Raw genomic sequence first — 23,253 nt, 5'->3', positions numbered from 1 at the left:
ACCCCAACCCATCTCCCAACCCCAACCCAACCCAACCCAACCCCAACGCAACCCAACCCCAACCCAACCCCAACCCATCTCCCAACCCCAACCCAACCCAACCCCAACCCAACCCAACCCAACCCCAACCCAACCCCAACCCATCTCCCAACCCAACCCCAACCCAACCCCAACCCATCTCCCAACCCCAACCCAACCCAACCCCAACGCAACCCAACCCCAACCCAACCCCCATCGAACCCCAACCCAACCCAACCCAACCCCAACCCATCTCCCAACCCCAACCCAACCCAACCCAACCCCAACCCATCTCCCAACCCAACCCCAACCCAACCCCAACCCATCTCCCAACCCCAACCCAACCCAACCCCAATCCAACCCCCATCGAACCCCAACCCAACCCCAACCCATCTCCCAACCCAACCCCAACCCAACCCCAACCCAACCCCAACCCAACCCCAACCCATCTCCCAACCCAACCCCAACCCAACCCCAACCCATCTCCCAACCAAACCCCAACCCAACCCTACTGACCACATCTCCAAGTGCCACATCTGCCCTTCAGCACAAATGTGCACATAGCAATCATGGGCTCTTCCTCCAAAATAACCGTTGAGGCGTTGGAACCTTGGAGAGAACTCTCACCTGGAATGGAAACACAAAAAATAGAGAATCAGTCCTCCAGCATCTCCTTGCTCCACCCATGGTCAGCAGGTGCCAGCTCAGCTGATATGATCACGGTGTCCCTTGTTTGGGATGGATTTCCTCATTTTGGGATGGATTCTTCATCTTAATTCATCAGCTCAGCACCTATCAAATGCTTTCCTTAGAGCTCAGCCGTGTGCACTCACTACAGAGCTAATGGCTTTTCCTAATGGCCACGGAGGAGTTTTTGGAGGAGCAGCTGTTGTCATGAGGGGACCTTTGGAGGCACAGGGACTCTTTTGGTGGTGATAAACAAACCTCACATCCCCAGTAGGTTCTTAGGGACATGAAAGGACCAGCATAGAGGGTTTGTGGGTTTGGGCATTTGCTTTCTGGTTGCTTGAACACTGACAGTGCCATCACAGTACCATGCAGCTATAGAGCTTGCTCTCTGCTGACATACCCGGAGAGAAACTGGGTGGCACAGCCCCACAGCTGAATGGAAGGGGAGCCTTTCCCCCTCCTCTTGCTGCTTTTTGGGGGGATGTGACAGCAGTGCTGCCCTGCAAAGTGAGATCCCACAGCAGTAAAGCTCTTTTATCCAGTGCACCTCTAGCAGGAAAGGTGAGAGGACAAAAACATGGGGAGGAGAGTGGGGAAGAAACTTAATTTCAGGAATCAGAGCTATTGAGACATGCAAGTGGGTCTGATTCTGCAGCCCCAGGCTGCATGGAGTCCTGTGGGGCCGTGCATTGCCTTTTTTGTGCTGAGATGTTGGGGCTCATCGACCTCATGTAGGCAGCAATTTGGAGGACAGAGTGCAGCCCTTTCCAGGCAAGAACAACCGTATCCAGCCCTCGGAATGCTGCTGACACCTGAATGCCTCTAGGCAGCGGATTTGAAGCTGGATGCCCTATTTTGCAGAGGGAACAGCCAGAGGAAGGGTCCTGCACTGGGTAGCAGTGGTTGCAGTGGTTTGTGAGCATGGGGGTTGGATGTTTGTGATGCTGGCGCTGCCCTTGGCAGCTTCTCTCAGCTGGGAGGCTGTTTTTCCCCCTGATAAGACTCCCTCCTGCCCCATAGTCCATCCCCTTTGCTCTAAGTGATGCTGCAGCTGCATCCCTCCTACCAACAGCATCTCTCCCAGCCAAGCTCCAGGGGGCAGCAGGACCTGGGGCCAAAGTTGTAAGCCCTGTGGCTGTCTCACCAGGAGCAAACCTCCCCCTCACCTCCTCTGCTTTGGTCTTTCTTTGGCAGGGTACACTGCGGGGACTCCCTACAAGGTCCCACCAACCCAGAGCAACAACGCGCCTCCTCCCTACTCTCCGTCTCCGAATCCGTACCAAACTGCTATGTACCCCATCAGAAGTGCCTACCCACAGCAGAACCTGTACACCCAGGTAGGTGCCTCACTATGCATCTCCCACCACCACCTGATATCTTCCCTGGAGTCCTTTCCTCCCAAAATCCCACACCTGAATGTCGGGGCTCGGCCGTCAATGTCATACATGAGGTCCCCTTCCCTGTGGCATCTCCATGCCTTGCCCTCCTGCTTCCCATGCCGCAGCCCCCTGTGTCACCTTCACCAGCATGGCCCAGATTTGTGTCCCTGAGCACCTGGCTGGGCTCCCAGTGCCATCTTCCCTCTTCCAACATTGCCACTGCCTCCAGGCTTGCACCACGGCCAAGACCCCATGTTGGACAGGTGTCCTCCTATAATCTCCTTGCTGCCCCTTCCTGCAGGAGATAATGAGCTCCCTGCAGCTCTCTGGCCCTGCAGCTTTCCTGGCTTTTTTCCTTCCACTTAAATGGCAAATAGGACTTCTCCTGCAGCCGTGACCTGCTTTCTCCATGCCAGGTTGAGTCTGGAGCATCTCCTCTGCTCCATTTTGTCCACTTAGTTTCCATTAGCTGAGCACAGGGGAAGCTGTTGGGGTCAGACGTGTGCTCAGGTGCTCTCTGCTGGTTCCTGACGTGCTCCCCATCAGCTGGCACAAAAGCTGGCAGCAGTTTTGTCACCAGGCCCAGGCTGCTCTTTGCCACCACTGGGACTTAACCCTATGGGCTGACCCCTGCTGCGCTGGAACCAATGGAGCCTGGTGTTGAGCACAGGCACTTTGCAAGGAAGATGCTGGCTGCTGAGATGAGCACAGGCAGGGGAAAGCTGAATCGTAGGATCGTAGACTCACCAAGGTTGGAAAATACCTCCAAGATCTCCCAGCCCAACCATCCACCTATCACCAGTATTTATCCATTGAAGGCTGTGTCCTGTCCTGATCCTGAGCTGGGCGTGCAGCTGCATCCCAGTGACACCATCCCAGCAAGGGTGTCAGCTGCTCTGTGCTCTGCTCTACCAGAAAGGTTTCTGGCTGTTTTCTGTCCCCTTCCTCATCTCTCTTGGCAAGTTCTTCCCTTCCCCAGTGTAATGCAGTGTGCCTACAGTCTGCACTATCAGCCTGAAAGGAAGAAGTAATCTGATAGTTCATCCATTTCTCCTTTCCCCCCTTCATCCATACCTGTAGGGCTTCTCCCACGCCTGCCCCAAACTGCAATAAGATCTCCTCTCATTGTTCTCAGCCTTCTGATCCTTCTGACCTTCCCTGTTCTCGCAGCACTGCACTGCTCACGTTTCGGGATCGCCGTTACATGGCATGTGGGGCTTTCTCTGCTGACTCCTTTCTTTTCCTCCCACCCATTTTCTCCCCCTTGTTTCCAACTCCCTCGAGTCTCAGCAGCCCAGGTTTCAGAGCCCCTCTGTCTCCCTTTGGAAACCTGAGGAGACGGTGCTCCCTTTTGTCTGCCCGCTTCCCGTGCCGACGTTGGCCCTTTGGGATCAGATTCGGCCACAGTTCCTCCTTTCTTTCCATCTCTTGCTCATTTTGCATGCCAGCAGCCAATATATTTTGGACCCAGCCCCATTTCATCCCATCAAATCATGCAGCATAAAGTGTGGGATCGTTAAGGTTGGGAAAGACTGCTTTTTCCATCGAGTCCAACCCAGTTGACCCATTGCAGCCGTGCCCCCTACCCACGATCGTAGAATCATAGAATTGCTCAGGTTGGAAAAGACATTAAAGATCATCAAGTCCAACTGCATCCAGCCATCCTACCCTAACAGCCCTCCTCTAAATCACGTCCCTGAGCACCACATCCAAATGGTTTTTAGGCACATTCAGGGATGGTGACTCAACCACCTCCCTGGGAAGCCCATTCCAGTGCTTATGGCACTGGGGTTGGCTTGTGATGCCAACCCCATTCCCGTTGGAGGAATAAATAAATCCTTCTGTTTGAAATTGTCCTGGGGGAAAGGGGTGGAGGCTGGAAGAACTTCTAGAGAATGGGAAAAAATGTGGATCTGGGGTTTCTCTTCCGTGCCTCGAAGCTGTGGGTGCCCCATCCGTTGAGACCAGCCGTGCCAATACATGCACAGGACGTGGGCTTTCTGTGGGATGACAGAGTGTTTTCCCTTTCTCAAACAGGGAGCTTATTACACCCAGCCAGTGTACGCGGCACAGCCCCACGTTATCCATCACACCACTGTGGTTCAGCCCAACAGCATCCCGTCGGCCATCTACCCGGCCCCCGTCGCTGCGCCCCGGACCAACGGCGTGGCCATGGGGATGGTTGCTGGTACCACCATGGCCATGTCAGCAGGTAAGAAGCTTCCCTGGCCCCGCAGATCCACAGCAGTGGGTTCATCTCTTGGATGGGACCAACCCAAGCAACCCACGCCGGCAGAAATCAATTCATTTGCACCTTATGCTGATTTCACCCGTGAGGTCGCAGAGGAGCTCTTCCATTTGCTGTGCCCTAGAGGGACACGCTTCTGCACTCTGTTGCACAAACAAAGCAACAGCCAAGCTTGCCCTTCTCCACCCACAGTTGCATTTCTACCCTAGAGCTCTTTGTTAAGACGCTTCTGCTCCTGCTGCACACACTTAATGAAACGAGCATTAACCTTGGTTTACACATCACTCTCAAATCCTGTGTGTTGTATGCGCGGGGTTATTTCAGCCCTGGTAAAACGTGATTAACTGATGACACATGAAGGCACTGAGCAAGGCTATGGGCCATTTTTTTTCCAGACCTTCTATTTCGTTCCTCAGCAGTTCTGCACAAAACAATTCATAGCATTGTGCACTGAATTACGCATTGTTCACCCATTTGCATCTGCATTAGTGGAGAAACAGGGCTCTGTTGACTCCCTGTTACACGGACGGATTGCAGCCTGCGCCTCACAAGAACCACTCCAAGATATTTACTAGTGTTGCTTGCACTGAGAAGTGGGCAGATCTAATTAATGCATGTGGGATGCCCTGAAGAGCAGCCTTTTACTCTTAGAGCAGAGACATTTGAGACCGTATTCTCCATTTAGAATCACCAAGGTTGGAAAAGACCTAAAAGCTCATCCAGTCCAACCGTTCACCTATTCCCAACAGCTCCCACTAAACCATGTCCCTCAACACAACATCCAGCCTTTCCTTGAACACCCCCAGGCTCGGTGACTCCACCACCTCCCTGGGCATCCATTGCAGTGCCTAAATGGCATTCCAGTGCCATTTTTGTGTCTGCTGAAGGCACCGGGCACGTTCTCACTTGGAATCCCCAACATATCGTGGCTCAGAGAGGAGGGGATGCTCCTGGTGTGCCCTTGGGATCTCTGGGCTCTGCTCCTCGGGGCTCTCCAAAGCCTCTTGGACGTGGTGCTGAGTTACAGCGATCCCTTCTCACCCCCCTGTGCCATGATACCTTCACGCCAAGCTTTTCTCCTCGCTGTCGCTGCAGGAACCTTGTTGACCACCCCACAACACACTGCCATCGGAGCACATCCAGTTTCTGTGCCAACGTACCGGGCTCAAGGAACCCCCACCTACAGCTACGTACCGCCGCACTGGTAAACCCACTGGCCAAGTCATGTAAGTGCTGCAGGAGAACTGCCCTCCTTCTGCCTCTGGGACACGGGGACGGAACCCTGGGCAGCCCCTCCTGCAGGCTGCTTGCCCAGGGGATGCTCTAAGTGGATGTTAGGTTGTAAATTGGGAAGAGTTTCTTCCCAATCTCTTCTCCAAAGAGCAGACAAGCACTGGCACGGGCTGCCCACAGAGTGGGGGGGTGCCAGTCCTCAGAACCATGGGGATGTGGCACTTGGGGACACGGTCATTGGGCATTGGGTGGTCATAGAGGTCCTGCTGCCCACTGCCAGGCGTTACCTGTGAGCAAGTGTTGCATTTCATGCACACTGAAGTGCACAGGACAAAGAGGACATCCTTCCCTGTGCTCCTAACCCCTCTGCAACGTGTCTGCTCTCTTCCAGATCCGAAGTCAAACATTGTATGCAACTACACAAGTCTTACATCGGGGCTGCAGCCGCTGGACTGCAGCACCTCGTCTGTTTGCAAGAACAAAAGAAAAAAGTGCAAGGGTCACTTTATGCATTCTTTAGTGGTTTTTGTAAAAGCTGCTTTTTTCTAATCTTCTGCCTCTTTATTTTCCTTCCCTCCTCCCTCTCCCCGACCCACATCAGTCGTGTAACACATACTGACACTGAGCAATAGTAAAGTTCTCTCTTCGGTCCTATCGTTTTACAGCTCAGCATATTCACTTTTCAGCATTGCCCAGTCGAGTGGTGCAAAGATCCCCTCTTCTTGTTCGTTTGGGTTCTTCTCATCCTTTTTTATTATTATTATTTTTGTTGTTGTTGTTGTTGACAAGAGCCTAGGTTTCCTTTGACTAGTAAGAGTGGTTGATGTTCAGGGTACTATGTGAAAAGCACAGCGCTGGTAGGCAGGCTTATTCCAATTTGGTTTGGGTATTTTTAGTTGGGTAACATAAATTATTTAATCTTCCTTAACGTATTACAGGAAAATTGGTGTCTTCCAGATAGCTGTCGTGATAGATGATGATGCATTATCTGCAGTGAAATGCTGAACTCATCCCTTATTTGTAGGAGTAAGAGAATATAACTAGCGACGTAACACGCTTGTTTTAGGAAGTAGGAGGACTGTTCACCATTGGGTCTGCTTTTCAAAACTGGGCAGAGGCATTTGGTGCAAGGGGAATCGAGGGGCAGCGATGCCTTTGGGAAGCTGGGATGCTCTGTGCTGGCCGTGTCCCAGCACGGGCAGCTCTTTCCTGGCCACTGCTCGTGGGCAGAGGTGTGCAGGGATGCTATGGGGTGGGAGAAGAGAGATTTCCAGGCTGGAGAGGCTCTACAGAGCCTGGGGATTTGGGAAAGGAGGTTGGATGGAGAGGAGCCTTCGTGGAGGTTGAGGTGCTCCCATTTGTTGTGCTGTTTGGATTGGGGGCAGCAAAGGAGCCCAAGTCCTGGCATTGTGGAGACAGCTGGTTGGGCTGGGAGATAGAAGGGGTAAGGAGCAGCAATAGCAATAAAGTAATCTTCTGCATCCAGAGGCAACGTGAGGCTGTTCCTGGGTCCTCTGGGGTGTCCCAGTCAAACGGGCAGCACTTGCAGGCAGCTGGAGCTATTTTTCAATTCTTACCCCTAAACACAGCATAGAAACAAAAGTTCTTCTTCTTCTTTTTTTTTTTTTTTTCCTAAGAGAAAAATGCAATCATCGTCATGTGTTGCTTTTTGATGGTTTTCCCTCCACGTGCCAAAGGAGCTCCATCCATCCATCCTTGCGAGTGGTCCCAAGGAGCCATCCCAGAGCCTTGCAAGGAATTGGATCCTTCTCGATGGGAATCAGTCCAATAAGGAGAGAAACCTCTGTAGGGACCCCAAAGGACTGGGGGCTGCTGGTTGTCAGGTCAGTGGGGGGGGCAGTTGGTTGCTTCTTCTGCTCTTAATGGAAACCCAGGCAAGCTCCAATTGCCCTCGGTCAGAGGACAGAAAGGACACAAAGTGGTGAAGCCTGAACGCCAGCGCTGTGGGTGGAGGAGGTCAGGAGGGTTTCCACCACGTGGTTTCATTGTGTTGCACTTTCATTTTGTAGAAAATGGAGAAAAAAAAAGAAAAAAAAAAAGAAGAAAAAAAAAAAAAAAAGTTAAAAAAAAAAAAAAGAAAGAGGTAATTAATCACAGTGTTGCCCCCTGTTTAGCTTTGGAAAGCCTCCCTGCCTATAGGCTCAGCACTTAAAGGGAAGGGGGACGTTTGGAAGTAGGGAAACCACATTGTCCTCTGTAACAGGTTGCAATTAAACATGGGCAAAAAAAAAACCAAACAGACAAAAAAACCCAACCCACCATTATCATAAATCACAGGAACCGAAGAGCTCTCAAATACTTTTTTTTTATTATTATTTAATTGTTTTGGCTCTCACAATATTGTCGACTGAGTGTTGGAATTGCCCGTGGATCAGGAGCTGTCTTGTCGGTGCTGGAACTCTGTTGTGGTGATGGAGGAAAGTCGTTAAGCCAATTAACAGCACTGCAGCGAGTCCCAACACTGCCCTAAGGCTGCTCAGCCGTCCCTGCGCTGGGAGGAGCTGTCTGAATTCTCAGCCTTGGCCAGGAAGATGCGGGGTGCACTGCTGAAAGGGGAGAGAAGGCTGAGTTTGAGGGGTGAAGTGCCGCTCACGGCACAGAGGAACCCCCAGATGGACACGGCCTCCTCCTCACTGTGCTTTTTTAAAGGCATTTTGGAGTTCCCCCTAATCAAAGCTCTGAATTTCAGGCTTGGTCTGAAAACGACAGATTTTTCATCAAAACAGGCTGAGGCTATAAAGTTAGAAGGGAAAAGGGAAAACCCCTCCATCTGTTACCGCAAACGAGACCTGAGGAGGGTCAGGTGGCTTTATTTTAATCCCTCTGCTTGGATCAGTGGCAGATTTTGTGAATCTTCCCCATTGTGCTTGGGTAGAAATACCCAGTGGCGCCGTCACGGCGTGAGGAGGTGAACCTTGTTGTGGTGAGCCCATCTTGGGACTTGGGCCGACCCTGGGGGGCTTGGGAAGCCCTCTGGGGAGATATTCGATCCCCTTTCGGGGTGGTTTCCCCAATGGAATTTGTTTGGGAAGGAGCAGGTTGGGAAGTCAACCCGTGATGGGGTAGAGCACGATGCGAGTGCAGGACCAAGGGGTGAGTAGGCAATGGTTGTGCTGTGAGCAGCTCCATCCAGTTCCCATCCTGGGACAGAGTTCTCCAACCCCAACTCGTCTCGTTTCATGATAGCAAAGTGGGCTTTTGGAGCGTGGGGTGATGGATTTGGGGTGGAATAGGATTTCCATTGCTAAACCTTGACCTCTTGGCACCTTTAGGACCATCTGGGAGGGACGGAGTTGTGGGATTGTAGAGTGGGTTGAAGCTGGGGTCAACTCTTTGGGTAAGGTTTGCTCCTGGAGGTGCTGCCTCTTTCTCTGTTGACATTCCTCATGGTGAGATAAAGGAACCCAGCAGGACTCTGTCACTCTGCTGTCCCGACTGCTGGGGTGACAAAGCTGCCTGGGTTGACACCACTGGGGACACCCAAGCATCACACGCTGCAGTTGGGTTGGTGATGGTGAAGGTCGGTGAGCAGGAAGAAAAGGGATTTCCCTCACTGGGGGGGAAAGGGCTACGCTCTATGCCAGAGCAAGGTTAGGATGTCCCAGGGGGTGATGGAGGCCAGAGCAAGGTTAGGATGTCCCAGGGGGTGATGGAGGCCAAGCAAAACTCCAGGAAGAGGAGGGGGAAAGTGTTAAGAAAATTGTTATCAAACCACAGCTGTGGCCGTTGCCCGATCCCACCTCTGACTTCTGCACCACAACGCACTGCAATGCAGGACTCAAAGCCTGTGCTGCCCCAGCCCCACGCAAAGCCCGGAGCCCCCGGCTCTGATGGGCAGCAGCAACCCCATAAAGCTTCTTTGCAGCTTGGGTGTGTAATTGAAGCACTTTTTACCGTGTTACGTAAAGTTGTTTTGTTTCGTTTTGTTTTTTTCCCCTTGGTTTGGTGACAAATGTTTGCTATTCTTGAGGAGCAAAAAGTGGTCCCCAGTGGGGCCGGGGAGTGAAGGCATACTGAGAAACTCCTCCCATATGGGGGTTTGCGTTCAGTGCTCAAATCCAACCAGCCAAAGACAGCAATAAGAACCGTTGTGTCCTCGTAAGTCCGCTTCTCAGTTTTATTTGGTCAAACCGTCAATATTTTCAGTCCAAGTGAGGGCTGCGGTTCCTTCTGCCTCTGTCACCCTGATGTCCTCTCCATGGCTTTAACCCGTGGCAGTTTGCTTTCCATCTCTTTCTTTTCCCTTTGGCTGTTGGCTCCCCATGGCCCCAACTCGCTGTTGCTCTGCTATAGGGAAATATAGGGCAGAAAGACTGGAAGGAAGGGAGGAAGGAGAGCTGTGGCAAGGCGTCACCATTTGGCACTTACAGAGTCACCAGCAATCAGGTGATAACGGATTTTTTTGAGTGTCTGGGAAACAGGAATAGCAAAAGATGTCATCTGATGGCAGCTTTCCCCAACTGGATGCGATGAGTTTGTAGGAAAACGCCCAACGCGACGCCTCAGCATTGCATCCTTGGGATGGAGCTGCAAGGCTGCAGCCATTGGGAGACATAGCAAGGAAGGGGAAAAAGGGCACGAGGGGGCACCCCAAAACTGCCCCCCAAAACCACAGAGCCTCCCCGTGCCCTAGCACCAAGCAGAGCAAACCCCCATCCATCTTTCTGTCTCATTTCTTGGCCCGTTCTGACCGACGGGACAGCTCGGATCAGCTCGTTTTTAAACAGCATTGGAACTCTTTAAGCAAAAATATATATACATATTAAAAAAATACGCAAATAAAAAAAAAAAAAAAGTAAAAAAAAAAAAAGTAAACACGTCTTCCAAGTCTCCACGGTGTGTAGGGAACATGGCCTCGAACTGACACGTTGGGAAGCCCCGCAGCCACGGCTTGTGACTATGAAGTGTAAATCTGGGTTTTCTCATTTGTTTTCCGTTCCGTTTTCCGTTCTGAAGATCAGCTCTTGATCTCCCTGACAGATTTCAGCCAAGAGTTTGTAACTGTACGATATTTACTGTAAGATGTAGAACATTCGATAACTATTAAAATGTTTCCAGAAAAAAAAAAAAAAAAAAAAAAGGAAGAGGGTCGGTGGGTTGTTTTGGTTTTGGTTTTGGTTTTGTCTTTTTTTGAGTTGCGAAGCGATGGGGTTCCACCTCCAAACCTGCCCCCAGGTGGTTGGTGGGGCTGGAAGGAGCCCAACCCTTGGGTTGTTCCATATCCCAACGTGGCCAACTGCCCTCAGGTGGTTGGTGGGCCATGAGGAACCCCAATCCATAGGTTATCCAATGTCCCAACATGGCCATCTGCCCCCAGGTGGTTGGTGGGCCTTGAGGGACCCCAATCCATAGGTTATCCAATGTCCCAACATGGCCATCTGCCCCCAGGTGGTTGGTGGGCCTTGAGGGACCCCAATCCATAGGTTATCCAATGTCCCAACATGGCCATCTGCCCCCAGATGGTTGGTGGGGCTGGAAGGAGCCCAACCCTTGGGTTGTTCCATATCCCAACGTGGCCAACTGCCCTCAGGTGGTTGGTGGGCCATGAGGAACCCCAATCCATAGGTTATCCAATGGCCCAACATGGCCATCTGCCCCCAGGTGGTTAATGAGCCTTGAGGAACCCCAACCCATAGGTTATCCAATGTCCCAACATGGCCATCTGCCCCCAGGTGGTTGGCAGGCCTTAAGGGACACCCCAACACGTGGGTCATCCCATATCCCAACGAGGCCAACTGCCCCCGGGTGGTTGGTGGGGCTGGAAGGAGCCCAACCCTTGGGTTGTCCCATGTCCCAACATGGCCAACAGCCCTCAGGTGGTTGGTGGGCCTTGAGGGACTTCAAAGCATGGGTTGTTCCATGTCACAGCATGGCCACCTGCACCCAGATCATCGGTGGGGCTGGAAGGAGCCAAACCCCTGGGTTGTTCCATATCCCAACGTGGCCAACTGCCCTCAGGTGGTTGGTGGGCGCCATGAGGAACCCCAATCCATAGGTTATCCCATGTCTCAACATGGCCATATGCCACCAGGTGGTTGGCAGGCCTTAAGGGACCCCAACACGTGGGTTGTCCCATATCCCAATGTGGCCAACTGCCCCTGGGTGGTTGGTGAGCCTTGAGGGACCCAATCCATAGGTTATCCAATGTCCCAATGTGGCCATCTGCCCCCAGGTGGTTGGTGGGCCTTGAGGGACTTCAAAGCATGGGTTGTTCCATGTCACAGCATGACCACCTGCCCCCAGATGGTTGGTGGGGCTGGAAGGAGCCCAACTCCTGGGTTGTTCCATATCCCAACGTGGCCAACTGTCCTCAGGTGGTTGGTGGGCGCCATGAGGAACCCCAACCCATAGGTTATCCCATGTCTCAACATGGTCATCTGCCACCAGGTGGTTGGCAGGACTTAAGGGACCCCAACACGTGGGTTGTCCCATATCCCAATGTGGCCAACTGCCCCCAGATGACTGGTGGGGCTGGAAGGAGCCCAACCCTTGGGTTGTTCCATATCCCAACGTGGCCAACTGCCCTCAGGTGGTTGGTGGGTGCCATGAGGAACCCCAATCCATAGGTTATCCCATGTCCCAACATGGCCATCTGCCCCCAGGTGGTTGGCAGGCCTTAAGGGACACCCCAACACGTGGGTTGTCCCATATCCCAATGTGGCCAACTGCCCCCGGGTGGTTAATGAGCCTTGAGGGACCCCAATCCATAGGTTATCCAATGTCCCAACGTGGCCATCTGCCCCCAGATGATTGGTGGGGCTGGAAGGAGCCCAACCCTTGGGTTGTTACATATCCCAATGTGGCCAACTGTCCTCAGGTGGTTGGTGGGTGCCATGAGGAACCCCAACCCATGGGTTATCCAATGTCCCAACATGGCCATCTGCCCCCAGGTGGTTGGCAGGCCTTAAGGGACACCCCAACACGTGGGTTGTCCCATATCCCAACGTGGCCAACTGCCACCAGGTGGTTAATAAGCCTTGAGGGACCCCAACCCATGGGTTATCCAATGTCCCAACATGGCCAACTGCCCCCAGGTAGTTAGTGAGCCTTGAGGGACCTCAACCCACGAGTTGACCCATGTCCCAGTAGGTCCACCATGGTCCTGTAGCCTTGAGACAAGGTTAGGGACATGCCTACGGGAAGAATGATGGTGGAGCTCCATGATGATGCTCCCCAAGCATTTAATCTCCATCCCCGCAGCCCAGCAGATGAAGAAGGTGTCCATCAAGCACTGCCTTTGTCCCCAACCTCAGCACCATGTGGCACAGAGCTGGGTGCTGCTGTGTGTGGGGCCAGCAGAGCCTTGGGCATGATGTGGGATCAGCTCCCATGTGGTCCCACACCTCCTTCTGAGGCCACCACTGCTGTCCTGCTGCTTTGCTCAGCCCCACAGGATCCTTTGGGTGTCACTGTCCCCACAAGGCCACCTCTGGGTCAAATGATGTCTGCAAAGGACAAGGGACCATCTGCATCTCCAGCTGAGGATAGATTGTGGCCTATGGACCACTTGAGGTGGCAGTGCCACAGCCTGGGCCATCAGTGATTGCTGTCACCATGCCATGGAGGAGGACATCCCATACACCTCATGCAGCTGCTGCTCTAGAAACCCCACAATGATGCTGAGGCCCCTTTTTGGGGGCAGTCAGGGTGTCCCCAAATGGGCAGAGCCCCCTCCCATGCCCAGGTGTCCCCACTGGGGGTGAAGAAAGAAGGGAGAGAATAAAAGCACCAAACCCCCATCTTCTTTGCCCAAAACAGAGCTCGTTTATTAACGACAACCTCTCCAGCAACAGAGCCAGGAGGCTTCAAATAATAACAATTAAAAAAAATTAAGAAAATACAACAGAAACAGCGTCAAAGGGCTGGGAAAATCCAGGAGGGGTAATAAATATGGGGAAGGGGCAATGGAGCGCCAGGGGAGGGGGGGGGGGGGGGGGGTGAGGGAGCTGGTGCCAAGCTGCTGCCAGCAGTGATGCTGGGGACAGGGAGGGGTCACCGCTCCCCGTGTCCCATGCGTTAGTGACTTCATTTCCAGAAATTAACCCCAAATGATTAAAAAAAAATCAAAAAACATTAAGAATCCATCGCCTGACCGCCATGAAGGGCCCAACGTGCAGAGCCCTGGTCATCCTGGTGCCACCATAGTGGGGACATCGATCAGGGGGACAGCCCTTCCTTGTCCCAGGGACATTTCGGCTGCCATCGCCTCACGTGGTGCCCGGGGGTCGCGTGGTGCAGTGTCTGAGCCCCTCACCCTGCATCAGGGCTGGCTTCTGCTGGTGTCACATGGCAAGAGTGCTGTCCCCAAACCGGGCTGCGGAGGGGCTGCCCTGGGAGCAAAAGGGGATGTGATCATAGGGATGTGACGTCCATCTCCCTGCGTTTGGCCCCCATTGCCTCTGCCATCCCATAAATACCCCTTTTTTGGTCACTTTTTGGTCACTCACATCTGATTCTTCATTTTATTTTATTTTTTTTCCAATAAATATTGAAGTTCTCACTGTGCTGGAGAGCCCCAGAGCAGCCGGAAGAGGCTTGGGGACGAAGGGCTGTCCCCACACCCTCAATTGCAGAGCATTCACCGTCAGTGCCCTCATTAGGCTTCAGAGTTAACACTTCCCAATCCCAACACAGCATCGCACTGATTTCTCTTAGGAAAGATCCCAAAAAGGTGACCACTCCCGGGCCCCCACTGACCACCGTGACCCCAACCCCAGGGTTGTCCCCAACCCACATCCTGTCCCCCAATCCCTCACCTCAGGGCGGCTGTCAGTGCTTTTCAGCCACGACGGCCTCGTGCTGGTGGGGAGAGGATCACCTCCAACACCAGGCTTCTGCTCGGGGATCCGGGACACCCGAAATCTGCATGGGGGCATTGTGTGAGCCCACCCCACCTTGGGATATGGGCTGGACAAATGGGACCCTCCCCCCTCCCCCCAGATCCACGTGCTCACCTTCCTATGGAGAGAATGGTGATCTCACCGGTGGGTCTGGTGGCTTTGGTGGCTGTGGGGGATGGCAGCACTTGGGGCCACTTCCTCTGGCTGCATCGGGTGCAGGGGGGGTCTGAAGGGGGAGCCGGGCCGTGCACTGTGTGCAGGTGCTGCTGGTGGCAGCAGGAGGGGGGAAACTGAGGCAGGAGGTGCAGCCTATGGGGGACAAGGAGTGACATGAGCCGTGTGGGGGTTCAGTGGGGCTGGAGGGACTCAGAGGGGTTTGGGGGGGAAGTCTCTCACTTGTAGGCAGGTTTGCAACCCGCTGGTGCTGGCTGCATGCTCTGATGTTCCTTCAGCAGCTCCTCCAGCGCTGCAGCATTTTCTGGAGGTGGGGGGACAGAGAGAGTCACCAGGAGCCACCTGGGGTGGCAGAACCTTCCCTGGCCATTGGGGGGCCCCTTCCCCCTTCCCGGGGGGCTCCCGACCTTTCTTCTCTGTGATGAGGCGCACCAGGACCCCGATGGTGTCCTCATTGGCATCCTCAATCTGGTAGATGGAGCTGGGACCTGGGGACAGATGGAGAAGGCATGAAGAGAAGCGGCCACGGGGATGGGCTTGATGTTCCATGGCCAATGGGACAACGTGGGAGCAAGCAGATGCCATGGGGATGAGCAGGATGCTCCAACCCTAGGGACAAGAGCAACCAGACACCCTTGGGGATGGGCCCCATGCTCTCCATGGGTTCCCATGCTCACCATGGCCACAGGACACCACGGTGACCAGATGACATGGGGATGCTCCAACCATTGGGACAAGATGTGAGCAACCAGACGCCATGGGGATGGGCTCGAGCAGATCAAGTTGGCTTCAGGGTGGCGAAGCTGGGTCACGCCTCCATACCAACCTCAAACCAACGTCATCACTGGGCCACATTCTGATCCCTTTATGGTCCCAAACCACTTGGGTTCAACGGCAACCAGAGGCAACCCCAGAATACTGGGTGCACGGGAGTGGGGCTCACCGCTGGTGTTGTGCTCGTGTTCCTTGTGTGCGGTGCAGTGGTAGCCCTTCTTCTTCAGCAGGTTGCACACCAGGATGCCCAGCAACCCCATGGCACAGAACACGGGGACGATGGCCAACACGGCCGACTGCGCCGCCGCCGCCTCCTCCGGTTGAAGCTCCCATGTCCCATTGGTCCCCGATGGTCCCCGAGGTGTCACCACGCTCCTGGCTCGCCGTTGGCCTGCAGCCAGGGTTGGATTTGGGAAAATTCCCCCCATTGATGCCATGAGCACTAATCCTGCTTCAAATCCATCACTGGGTTATTTTGGCACTTGAATCTTCCTCAGCTGGATTTGGCAGAGTTCTCCCGTTGATGCCATGGGCATTGCTCCTATCCCACCCCAACTCCATCACTGGGTTATTTTGGCACCGAATCCTCCTCCTGTGATGGACTTGGCAGATTTTCCCCACTGGTGCCATGAGCATTGATCCTATGCTCACTCCATCATTTCAGTATTTCGGCACCACGTTCCCTCAGGCTGCATTTGGGGGATTTACCCCATCGGTGCCATCACAGCTCCTACCCCCACATCCATCACCATGTCATTTTGGCATCATATTCTCCTCCCAGGATGGATTTGCTGATGTCCCCCCATTGGTGCCACGAACCCCAGTGCCACGCTCACTCCTTTACCGCGTTATTTCAGTACCACATTTCCCCCATGCTGGATTTTGGGGTTCCACCATTGGTGCCACGAGCACAACTCCTACCCCAAATCCATCACCGCATTATTTTGGCACTGAATCTTCCTGAGCTGGATTTGGCAGAGTTCTCCTGTTGGCGCCATAAATATTGAACCTATTCCACCCCAAATCCATCACCCCCACGCTCCAAAGCCCGCAGCTGACCGCGCCACCCCTCACCCACCTGTGCACCCCGGGGTGCCGTGGGGCGCAGCAGAGCAGGGCAGGCACCGGCCCTGGGGCTCCCTATGGCCATCAGGGCTGTAAAACCTGTGGGATACGGTGAGGTGAGCACAGGGGTATCCATGCAAACCCCCCCCACCTCCCCAGTGCACGGCGCCCCATGCTCACCCGTGCAAGCAGGCGCACGGTGCATCCCCTGCAGAGGAAGAGCCAGGGGGACAGGGGCGGCAGCTCTGTGCTGTGCTGCACGTCTACAGGGAGGGAAAGAGGGTGGTGAAGGGGTGCAGGCTGCATGGCACGGGGTGGGGGCATCACCCACGGGCAACACTCACCCCAATGGGTTCCTCTCCAGGTGGGCATCGCAGCAGCTCGCAGGCTGTGGCCCCCATGCAGGGGCTGCTCAACACCTGGGGGAGAAGAGGGGTGTTCAGCAGGGTGCAGCAGGGGAGAATGCATTGCAAAGGACAGGATGCAAAGGCATTGTGAGGGACAGGGCAGGTGCAATCCCGTTGCGTGCATCGTGGTGGGCGCAATGCTGTCACAAGCAACGGGATGGAAGCAAAGCTTGCTGCGTGTGCTGCTGGGAATGGGATGGAAGCAAGGCTTTACGGTGGGTGCAATCCCATCACAAGCAGTGCAAGGCTGCAAAAGCACTGCATGCGTCATGGTGTGGGTGCAGATGCACAATGCAACGGGATGGATGCAGTGGGATGGATGCTCCACGGTGGGTGCAAACTCGCAAGCAATGGGGTGGGTGCAAATAGGCTCCCAGGCAACGGGAGGGATGCAAAACCACTGCATGCTCAACGGCAGGTGCAAATGCACCACAAGCAATGGGACAACTGCAACGGGGTGGATGTAAACTCATTGCATGCACTACGGTAGGTGCAGGCTGATCACGAGCAATGGGACGGATGCAAACCCCCACCACGTGCAGCATGGTGAGTGCAAACCTGTGGCAAGGAATGGGGGGGCTGCAAAGCCCTTCCGTGCACTGCAGGTGATGCAAACCTGTCAGCAGCAAGAGGATGGCTGCAAGACCACCGCATGCACTGCAGCAGATGCACACCAACCCAGTTCTGCAGCAGCCCAGCAGATGCACAGCCATTGGAATCAACATTGGAACTGGGGCCATGTCGGGTGGAGGACAGTGGCAATCCCAGGATGGGAAACCCCCACGGGACACCCCCAGAGTAAAATGGGACATCTGGGGGGGCATTTGGGGTTTTAGAATTGGAAGAACCAAGATGAGACGTGCAGAGGGATGGGATGAGGCTGTACTCACCCCCAGGACAGCGAGGAGCCACCAGCACATCCCCAAGCTCTGCAGCCACCGGGGCCACCTGTGGGGACACGGCACAAGGAAACAGTGTCACTCCTCCCTGATTCCTGCACAGGGGACAGCAAGGGTTTTTGGGTCTGGGGCCCAAAAAGCCCACACAGGGGGACGTGGGAGGTTATCCACTAGCACAGCCTTTGCAAGGGAGCAGTCAGCTGGAAAATAACCCTGTGAGAGGGGAGGAATTGGGTTATTTCACAGCTGGAATGCTCTCCCCTGGCCCCATTTGCTGCAGTGCAGCCAAGCAGCACAGTTGGGTTTGGGATTACTTCCCAAGCCTTGAGGTTTTCCTTCTAAAAGGAGCAAAGCACCTCCACAACTAGAAAAAAAAACATCATTATAATAGAACAAAACAACCTCGTGACCAAAAAGCCCCAATATTTTGCATCCTTACCCCAATATATGGCACCCTTGTGCTAGAAAAAAACCCAACACCTTCAGGACCAAAACCTCCAATATTTTGCATCCTTACCCCAACATTTGCCATCCTTACAATAGACCAAAAACACCCTTGCAACCAAAAAAACCCCAGTATCTTACAGGAGCCCCTTTGGGTGCAGCGGAATCACAGCCCACAGCGGCTCAGCGCCCAAAGGAAACCCAATTTTAGCTCAGTAGGAATCCAGCACTCACACCTCCCATTTTAGGGCCGCTCACACAATCCCACTCCCTTCCTGCAGAGGATTTGCTAAATCTGATGGCAGCTGAACACCAATTTCTCTCCCAGTGCCATCAGCTCCAATGTCCCCAGCGCCATCGGTGCAGCTCAGCGCAGTCCCTCCCGTCTCCTTGTGTTTAATTGAAGGCAAATCATTAAAAGCTGATTGGAAGTTCCCCCAGGAATGGGGTGAAATCCTTGGCGAGGGCCCCAGTGTGCGCTCAGAAATTCATCAGGGTTGACAAAATAAAACAGAACAGTGGAAAATCCCAACATCTAAATCAATATTGCTGGGCTATCGTTGGGATGGCATGTGCACGCATGGGGGCAAAACCCCAAACCTCTGAGTTCTTCTACCTCCAGTGCTGCAAAGGAGAGAATTATCTGGGGGCCCAAATCTCCCTCCATATCCCAGAATGCTTGGTTTTGCTTTGGGCAATGCTGTTGTTATATCAGACAACGCTCATCCAATGCTCTCAAGACCCCATCACTACTCCCAAAATCCTATTAAAGGCCTTTGAGTGCAGCTCTGCCCTTCTCTACACATCCCAAAATCTGCTGGGACCGGAGGCACCGAAGCTCTGCGGGGGAAGGAACAGATGCTGCAAACCTTCAGCATGGATATTTCCTGCTCCGGAGCAAAATGATCGGCATCCTCCCCTGCACAGCACTGCCCAGCCCCGGAGCGTCACTGCAAAGAGAAATTAATGCATACAAACACAATTAAAAATGTATTTCCAAGCAAGCAAAAAATAATAACAATAATAATAATAATAATAATAATAATTAGTCACCTCAACCCAAAGAGCCTTTCAGCCAACCTCGACCCAGTGAGCAGATTCTGCCAACACCGAGCCGACCAATGGATCCGCTCTGCTGACACCAGTGATGGATCCTTTCCACCAACCTCGACCCCATGAGAGGATCCTTTGGGCCAATCAAACGATGCGTCCTCTCTGCTGACACTGACCCAATGATGGATCCTTCCTGCCAGCCCAATGATGGATCCTTGCTGCCAACCCCGACCCAACAAGCGGCCCTTTCCACCAACCCCAAGTCGACAGCGGGCTCCCTTTGATGATGCCAACCCAAGTGGGTCCTCCCTGAGATAGAATCATAGAATCATAGAATCACCAAGGTTGGAAAAGACCTAAAAGCTCCCCCAGTCCAACCGTTCACCTATTCCCAACAGCTCCCACTAAACCACGTCCCTCAACACAACATCCAGCCTTTCCTTGAACACCCCCAGGCTCGGTGACTCCACCACCTCCCTGGGCATCCATTGCAGTGCCTGACCACCCTTTCTGACAAGTAATACTTCCTCATGTCCAGCCTGAATCTCCCCTGCTGCAGCTTGAAACCATTCCCTCTGCTCCTATCACTGATGACACGAGAGCAGAGGCCGACCCCCAGCTCCCTGCAGCCTCCCTTCAGGAAGTTATAGAGAGCAATGAGGTCTCCCCTGAGCTCCTCTTCTCCAGGCTGAACATTCCCAGCTCCTTCAGCCTCTCCTCATCAGCCCTGTGTTCCATGCCAACAAGGGATCCTTTCCACCAAGCCCAACACAACAAGAGGGCCCAACCCATCGACCCAACGCTGGGTCCTCTCCACCAGTGCCAACCCGATGAGCAGATCCACTTCTTCTACCCAATGATGGATCCTTTCTGCCACCCTGATCCAACAAGCGGCCCTTTCCACCAACTCCAACCCAATGATGGCTTCTCTTTGGTGATGCCAATTCAGCGAGCAGGTTCTTCTCTCTGATGACGTCAAACCAACCAGCTGGTCCTCTACAACAATGCCAACAGGGGATCCTTTCCACCAAGCCCAACACAACAAGAGGGCCCGTCCCATTGACCCAACGCTGGGTCCTCTCCACCAGTGCCAACCCGATGAGCAGATCCAGTTCTTCTACCCAATGATGGATCCTCTCTGCCAACCTCAACTCAACAAGCGGCCGTTCCGCCAACCCCGACACAACGATGGCTTCTCTTTGACAACGCCAATCCAACGAGTGGGTTCCCCCTGATGGTGTCAACCCAAAAAGCGGGTCCTCTCTGACAACACCAATGATGGATCCTTTCCACCAACCCCAACACAATGAGAGGGTCCATTCCATCGACCCAACGCTGGGTCCTCTCCACCAATGCCAGCCCAATGTGCAGATCCTTTTCACCAACCCAACGATGGTTCTCTCTGATGATGCTGACCCAGTGACAGGTCCTTCGACTGAATAAACCCAAAGACCAAAGCCTTTTTGGGGTGGGTGGCCCCCCGTAGCAACCCACTGCTAAAATGAACCAACAGCTTCACCACCCTGCAGGCACAACTCATGTGCTGTGTGTGCTTGGGGACGGGTGGAAAAATAATTAAAGTCGATTCTGTCATGAAGTGGGAAATCCCTTGAATGCCCCTGGGTGTAGTGGGGCATCCCCATAAAGCTGCCCCACGTGACGCTGCTGATAAGGAGCCATTATGTGCTGGAGTGGTTTATAAATTGAATGAATGAGCAATTAGCACGCAGCATCACTCATCTGGGATGCAGCTGCTGCACGATGGGGGTGGCTACAGGCTGGTGTCAGGATGCGAGGGCACCAAGCTGTGTCCCAGTTCCTCCCAGTCACCATGGGGGCAGAAAGGAGGCTCGAGAGCAGCTCAAAGCTCGGAGACGGCAGCACACAGTCCCAGACTGACCTCAAACCTCAAATACCACAGACAGCCACAATTTGGGAAGGGAGAGGAAAAGCCAGGGACAGGAGCAGGCAGCAGCACGTGGTGCTGCAATGCAGATCCCCGTGCTGAGCACCCTCCAGTGACCCCTCGCTGTGCCACGTGTCCCAGCACCGGCAACAGCCTCGTGTGGGGCTGTTAAATCCTCCCTGGGGAGAGGTGTTTGGGGCTGTGTGGTGATGCCTATGGGATGGGGAGCGCTCATCCTGGGGTATTTGGGGGTGCTATGAGGGGATCTGTGCGCCCGCAGGGGATGGGATGGAGGGGATGAGGGGCACAACGGTGGGTGGGATAGGGGCAGGTCTGAGCATCAGCACTTAGGAGTGATTGTCTCCTTCCCCCCTCAGCCCTGCCTGCTGGGATCTGGGGAGCATCCAGCTGGCCCCGTGCACCTCATGCTGTCGTTCCAAAGCCAACAGACACAAAGAAGTTTGGAGAGTTCTGGCACTGGGGATATATTTGGAGGAGCTCTGAAAACTCCGGGAGCAGGACTGGCCCCAAAGGACCTCAGCCTCACTTCACAGAACCACAGAACCCCAGGGGTTGGAAGGGACCTCGAGAGATCATCGAGTCCAACCCTCCTGTCAAAGCAGGTTCCCTACACCAGGCTTTGTATGGGGATGATGGGATGCCCCAAGTAGAAACCAATTATCCAGCCTCACAATTGGCTGCTTGGTGGGGGACAACCCAACTTTTGCAAGCCCCACGATAGGATTTTTTTTGTACCCCAAAATAAAACAAGCCCTTAAGGGCCCCCTCACTTAACCCAGCCCATAAGCTAAGCGTGCCCACAGGGATTCAAGGCAGGGTTTCCCCTCCACACACAGCTTAGGGTTTCAGCTGATTGCTCCCAGAGATAACAGAGAACAAGGAGCGACTGTATGGGGACACTTTGGGAACAGCAGCTTGGCCACCTGGGCAGCACAAGGGGGGATTGTCCAGCTGAAACCCAACGCTGTCACAACTCTGCCACCAAAACCCAACACCAGGTTTGTGGGAACGAATAACAACCCTTCATTGACTTTCAGAACAGAGCCAAGCGATCCCAGAGGCACCGTAGTGCCAATCCCCAGTTTGGGAAGCCACCCCCGCTCACAGCATCCCAGCAGTAGAGGGAACAGGGCTGAAAACGCTGCGATTTTCCACCGCCAGATTAAAGCAAGAGGGGGAAAAAAAAAAAACAACAACCAAACCCCAGCTCCTATTTTTCCAGATGGCCACCGTGGAGTTTTCCATAACCTACTTTCTCCACTCCTCTTCTGCCGTATATCCTCACCGCGGCTGCAGCCGGGGGGCCGCATCAGCGACACTTTGGGGACAAAGCTGAAGCAACAAATCCCCCCCCCCCCCTCCCCCTCCCCTAATTTGTATTATAGCTCCTTACAGACGCATCACCCGAGCCCTCCAACCCCCCCAAATAATCAACCCCAGATCAACCCGGATAAGAAACGTCACCCCTTACCTGTCCCCACCGCGGGGGTGACGCGGGGGTGACACCGACGCCGTTCCCACGGGGGCGCCCCATTGAGGCTGGGCGGCCGCTCTTTATGAATGAACGCTCCGTCCCCCGCGGGCGCGCTACTCCCGCTAGCCACGCCCCCCTCCCTTGTGACGTCACAATGCGGGGCTTCCCCCATCCCCCTCCCCCCGCCCATCCCGCGATGACGTCAGCGCCACGCTCGGAGGATTCCCCCGCCCCTCCCGCGCGCAGCGCCCCCTGCCGACGGGTTTGGAGGGGAGGGGAGATGAAGCGCCCCCCCGAAGGGGTTTTTTGGGGGGCAAAACAGAGGAAAAAAGTGAAATCCTGGCGTGAGAGGCGCTGCAGAGAAAGTTGGGAAAGATAGGATTTCTTTTGCCTTGCGTGGAGTCTCTGTGAGGGCACCCCGGGGTGCTTGCAGCCCGTTGTTTGCAGTGCTGAATGTCACCCTGTCCCCAAACCCCTCGGGGCAGCTGTGCCGTGATGGGGACACGGCGCCGAGCCCCTCGATAGGTCTGGATCTGCTTCCTTTGTCCCATGGTGGCCACCTCTTGCATGTCCCCATCCTCACCCAAAGTCCCCATCCTCACTCCGA

General features: G+C 54.2%; 2 protein-coding genes and 1 long non-coding RNA gene across 6 annotated transcripts in view; 1 reads left to right on the top strand and 2 right to left on the bottom strand.

The window, feature by feature from the left end:
• The window catches only part of FAM168A (family with sequence similarity 168 member A), a 166,123-nt gene extending 155,719 nt beyond the window's left edge, over positions 1 to 10,404 (top strand). For all 4 annotated transcript variants that reach the window (XM_052699402.1, XM_052699400.1, XM_052699401.1 and 1 more), the window contains 5 exons: positions 1,903 to 2,045; positions 4,125 to 4,299; positions 5,431 to 5,561; positions 5,960 to 9,179; positions 9,218 to 10,404. In XM_052699402.1, coding sequence (XP_052555362.1) covers positions 1,903 to 2,045; positions 4,125 to 4,299; positions 5,431 to 5,543 — 431 coding nt within the window. In that variant the 3' untranslated portion in view covers positions 5,544 to 5,561; positions 5,960 to 9,179; positions 9,218 to 10,404. The remainder of the gene's footprint in view (positions 1 to 1,902; positions 2,046 to 4,124; positions 4,300 to 5,430; positions 5,562 to 5,959; positions 9,180 to 9,217) is intronic.
• LOC128088681 (uncharacterized) overlaps positions 1 to 19,977 on the bottom strand; it is an 80,662-nt gene extending 60,685 nt beyond the window's left edge. Inside the window, exons 1-2 of the long non-coding RNA XR_008210348.1 lie at positions 19,719 to 19,977; positions 5,072 to 5,159 (exon numbers count right to left, since the gene is read on the bottom strand). This is a non-coding gene — a long non-coding RNA (uncharacterized LOC128088681). The remainder of the gene's footprint in view (positions 1 to 5,071; positions 5,160 to 19,718) is intronic.
• Positions 13,355 to 22,773, bottom strand: RELT (RELT TNF receptor). Its single transcript, XM_052699362.1, has 12 exons — positions 22,644 to 22,773; positions 19,062 to 19,142; positions 17,740 to 17,797; positions 16,787 to 16,861; positions 16,623 to 16,705; positions 16,456 to 16,541; positions 15,547 to 15,768; positions 15,011 to 15,091; positions 14,826 to 14,907; positions 14,544 to 14,738; positions 14,346 to 14,451; positions 13,355 to 13,919 (listed from the first exon to the last, which is right to left on the bottom strand). The coding sequence occupies exons 3-12, from the start codon at positions 17,767 to 17,769 to the stop codon at positions 13,872 to 13,874; spliced, it is 1,008 nt and encodes a 335-aa protein (XP_052555322.1). The 5' UTR covers positions 17,770 to 17,797; positions 19,062 to 19,142; positions 22,644 to 22,773; the 3' UTR covers positions 13,355 to 13,871.
• Between the last annotated feature and the right edge of the window lie 480 nt (positions 22,774 to 23,253).

This window comes from Tympanuchus pallidicinctus, unplaced genomic scaffold (assembly GCF_026119805.1).
Source record: "Tympanuchus pallidicinctus isolate F22 unplaced genomic scaffold, pur_lepc_1.0 scaffold36, whole genome shotgun sequence".
NCBI classification, from domain to species: domain Eukaryota; kingdom Metazoa; phylum Chordata; class Aves; order Galliformes; family Phasianidae; genus Tympanuchus; species Tympanuchus pallidicinctus.
The sequence above is the reverse complement of the archived record's forward strand: the minus strand, read 5'-3'. Positions and strand labels throughout refer to the sequence as shown.

Coding starts and splice junctions, on each gene's coding strand:
- RELT (XM_052699362.1), bottom strand. CDS start 17,769: ATGTGCTGGTGGCTCCTCGCTGTCCTGGGG. Junction 16,542..16,622: donor CCGTGCGCCTGCTTGCACGG/GTGAGCATGGGG, acceptor CGTATCCCACAG/GTTTTACAGCCCTGATGGCC. Junction 14,908..15,010: donor CCTCATCACAGAGAAGAAAG/GTCGGGAGCCCC, acceptor CCCCACCTCCAG/AAAATGCTGCAGCGCTGGAG.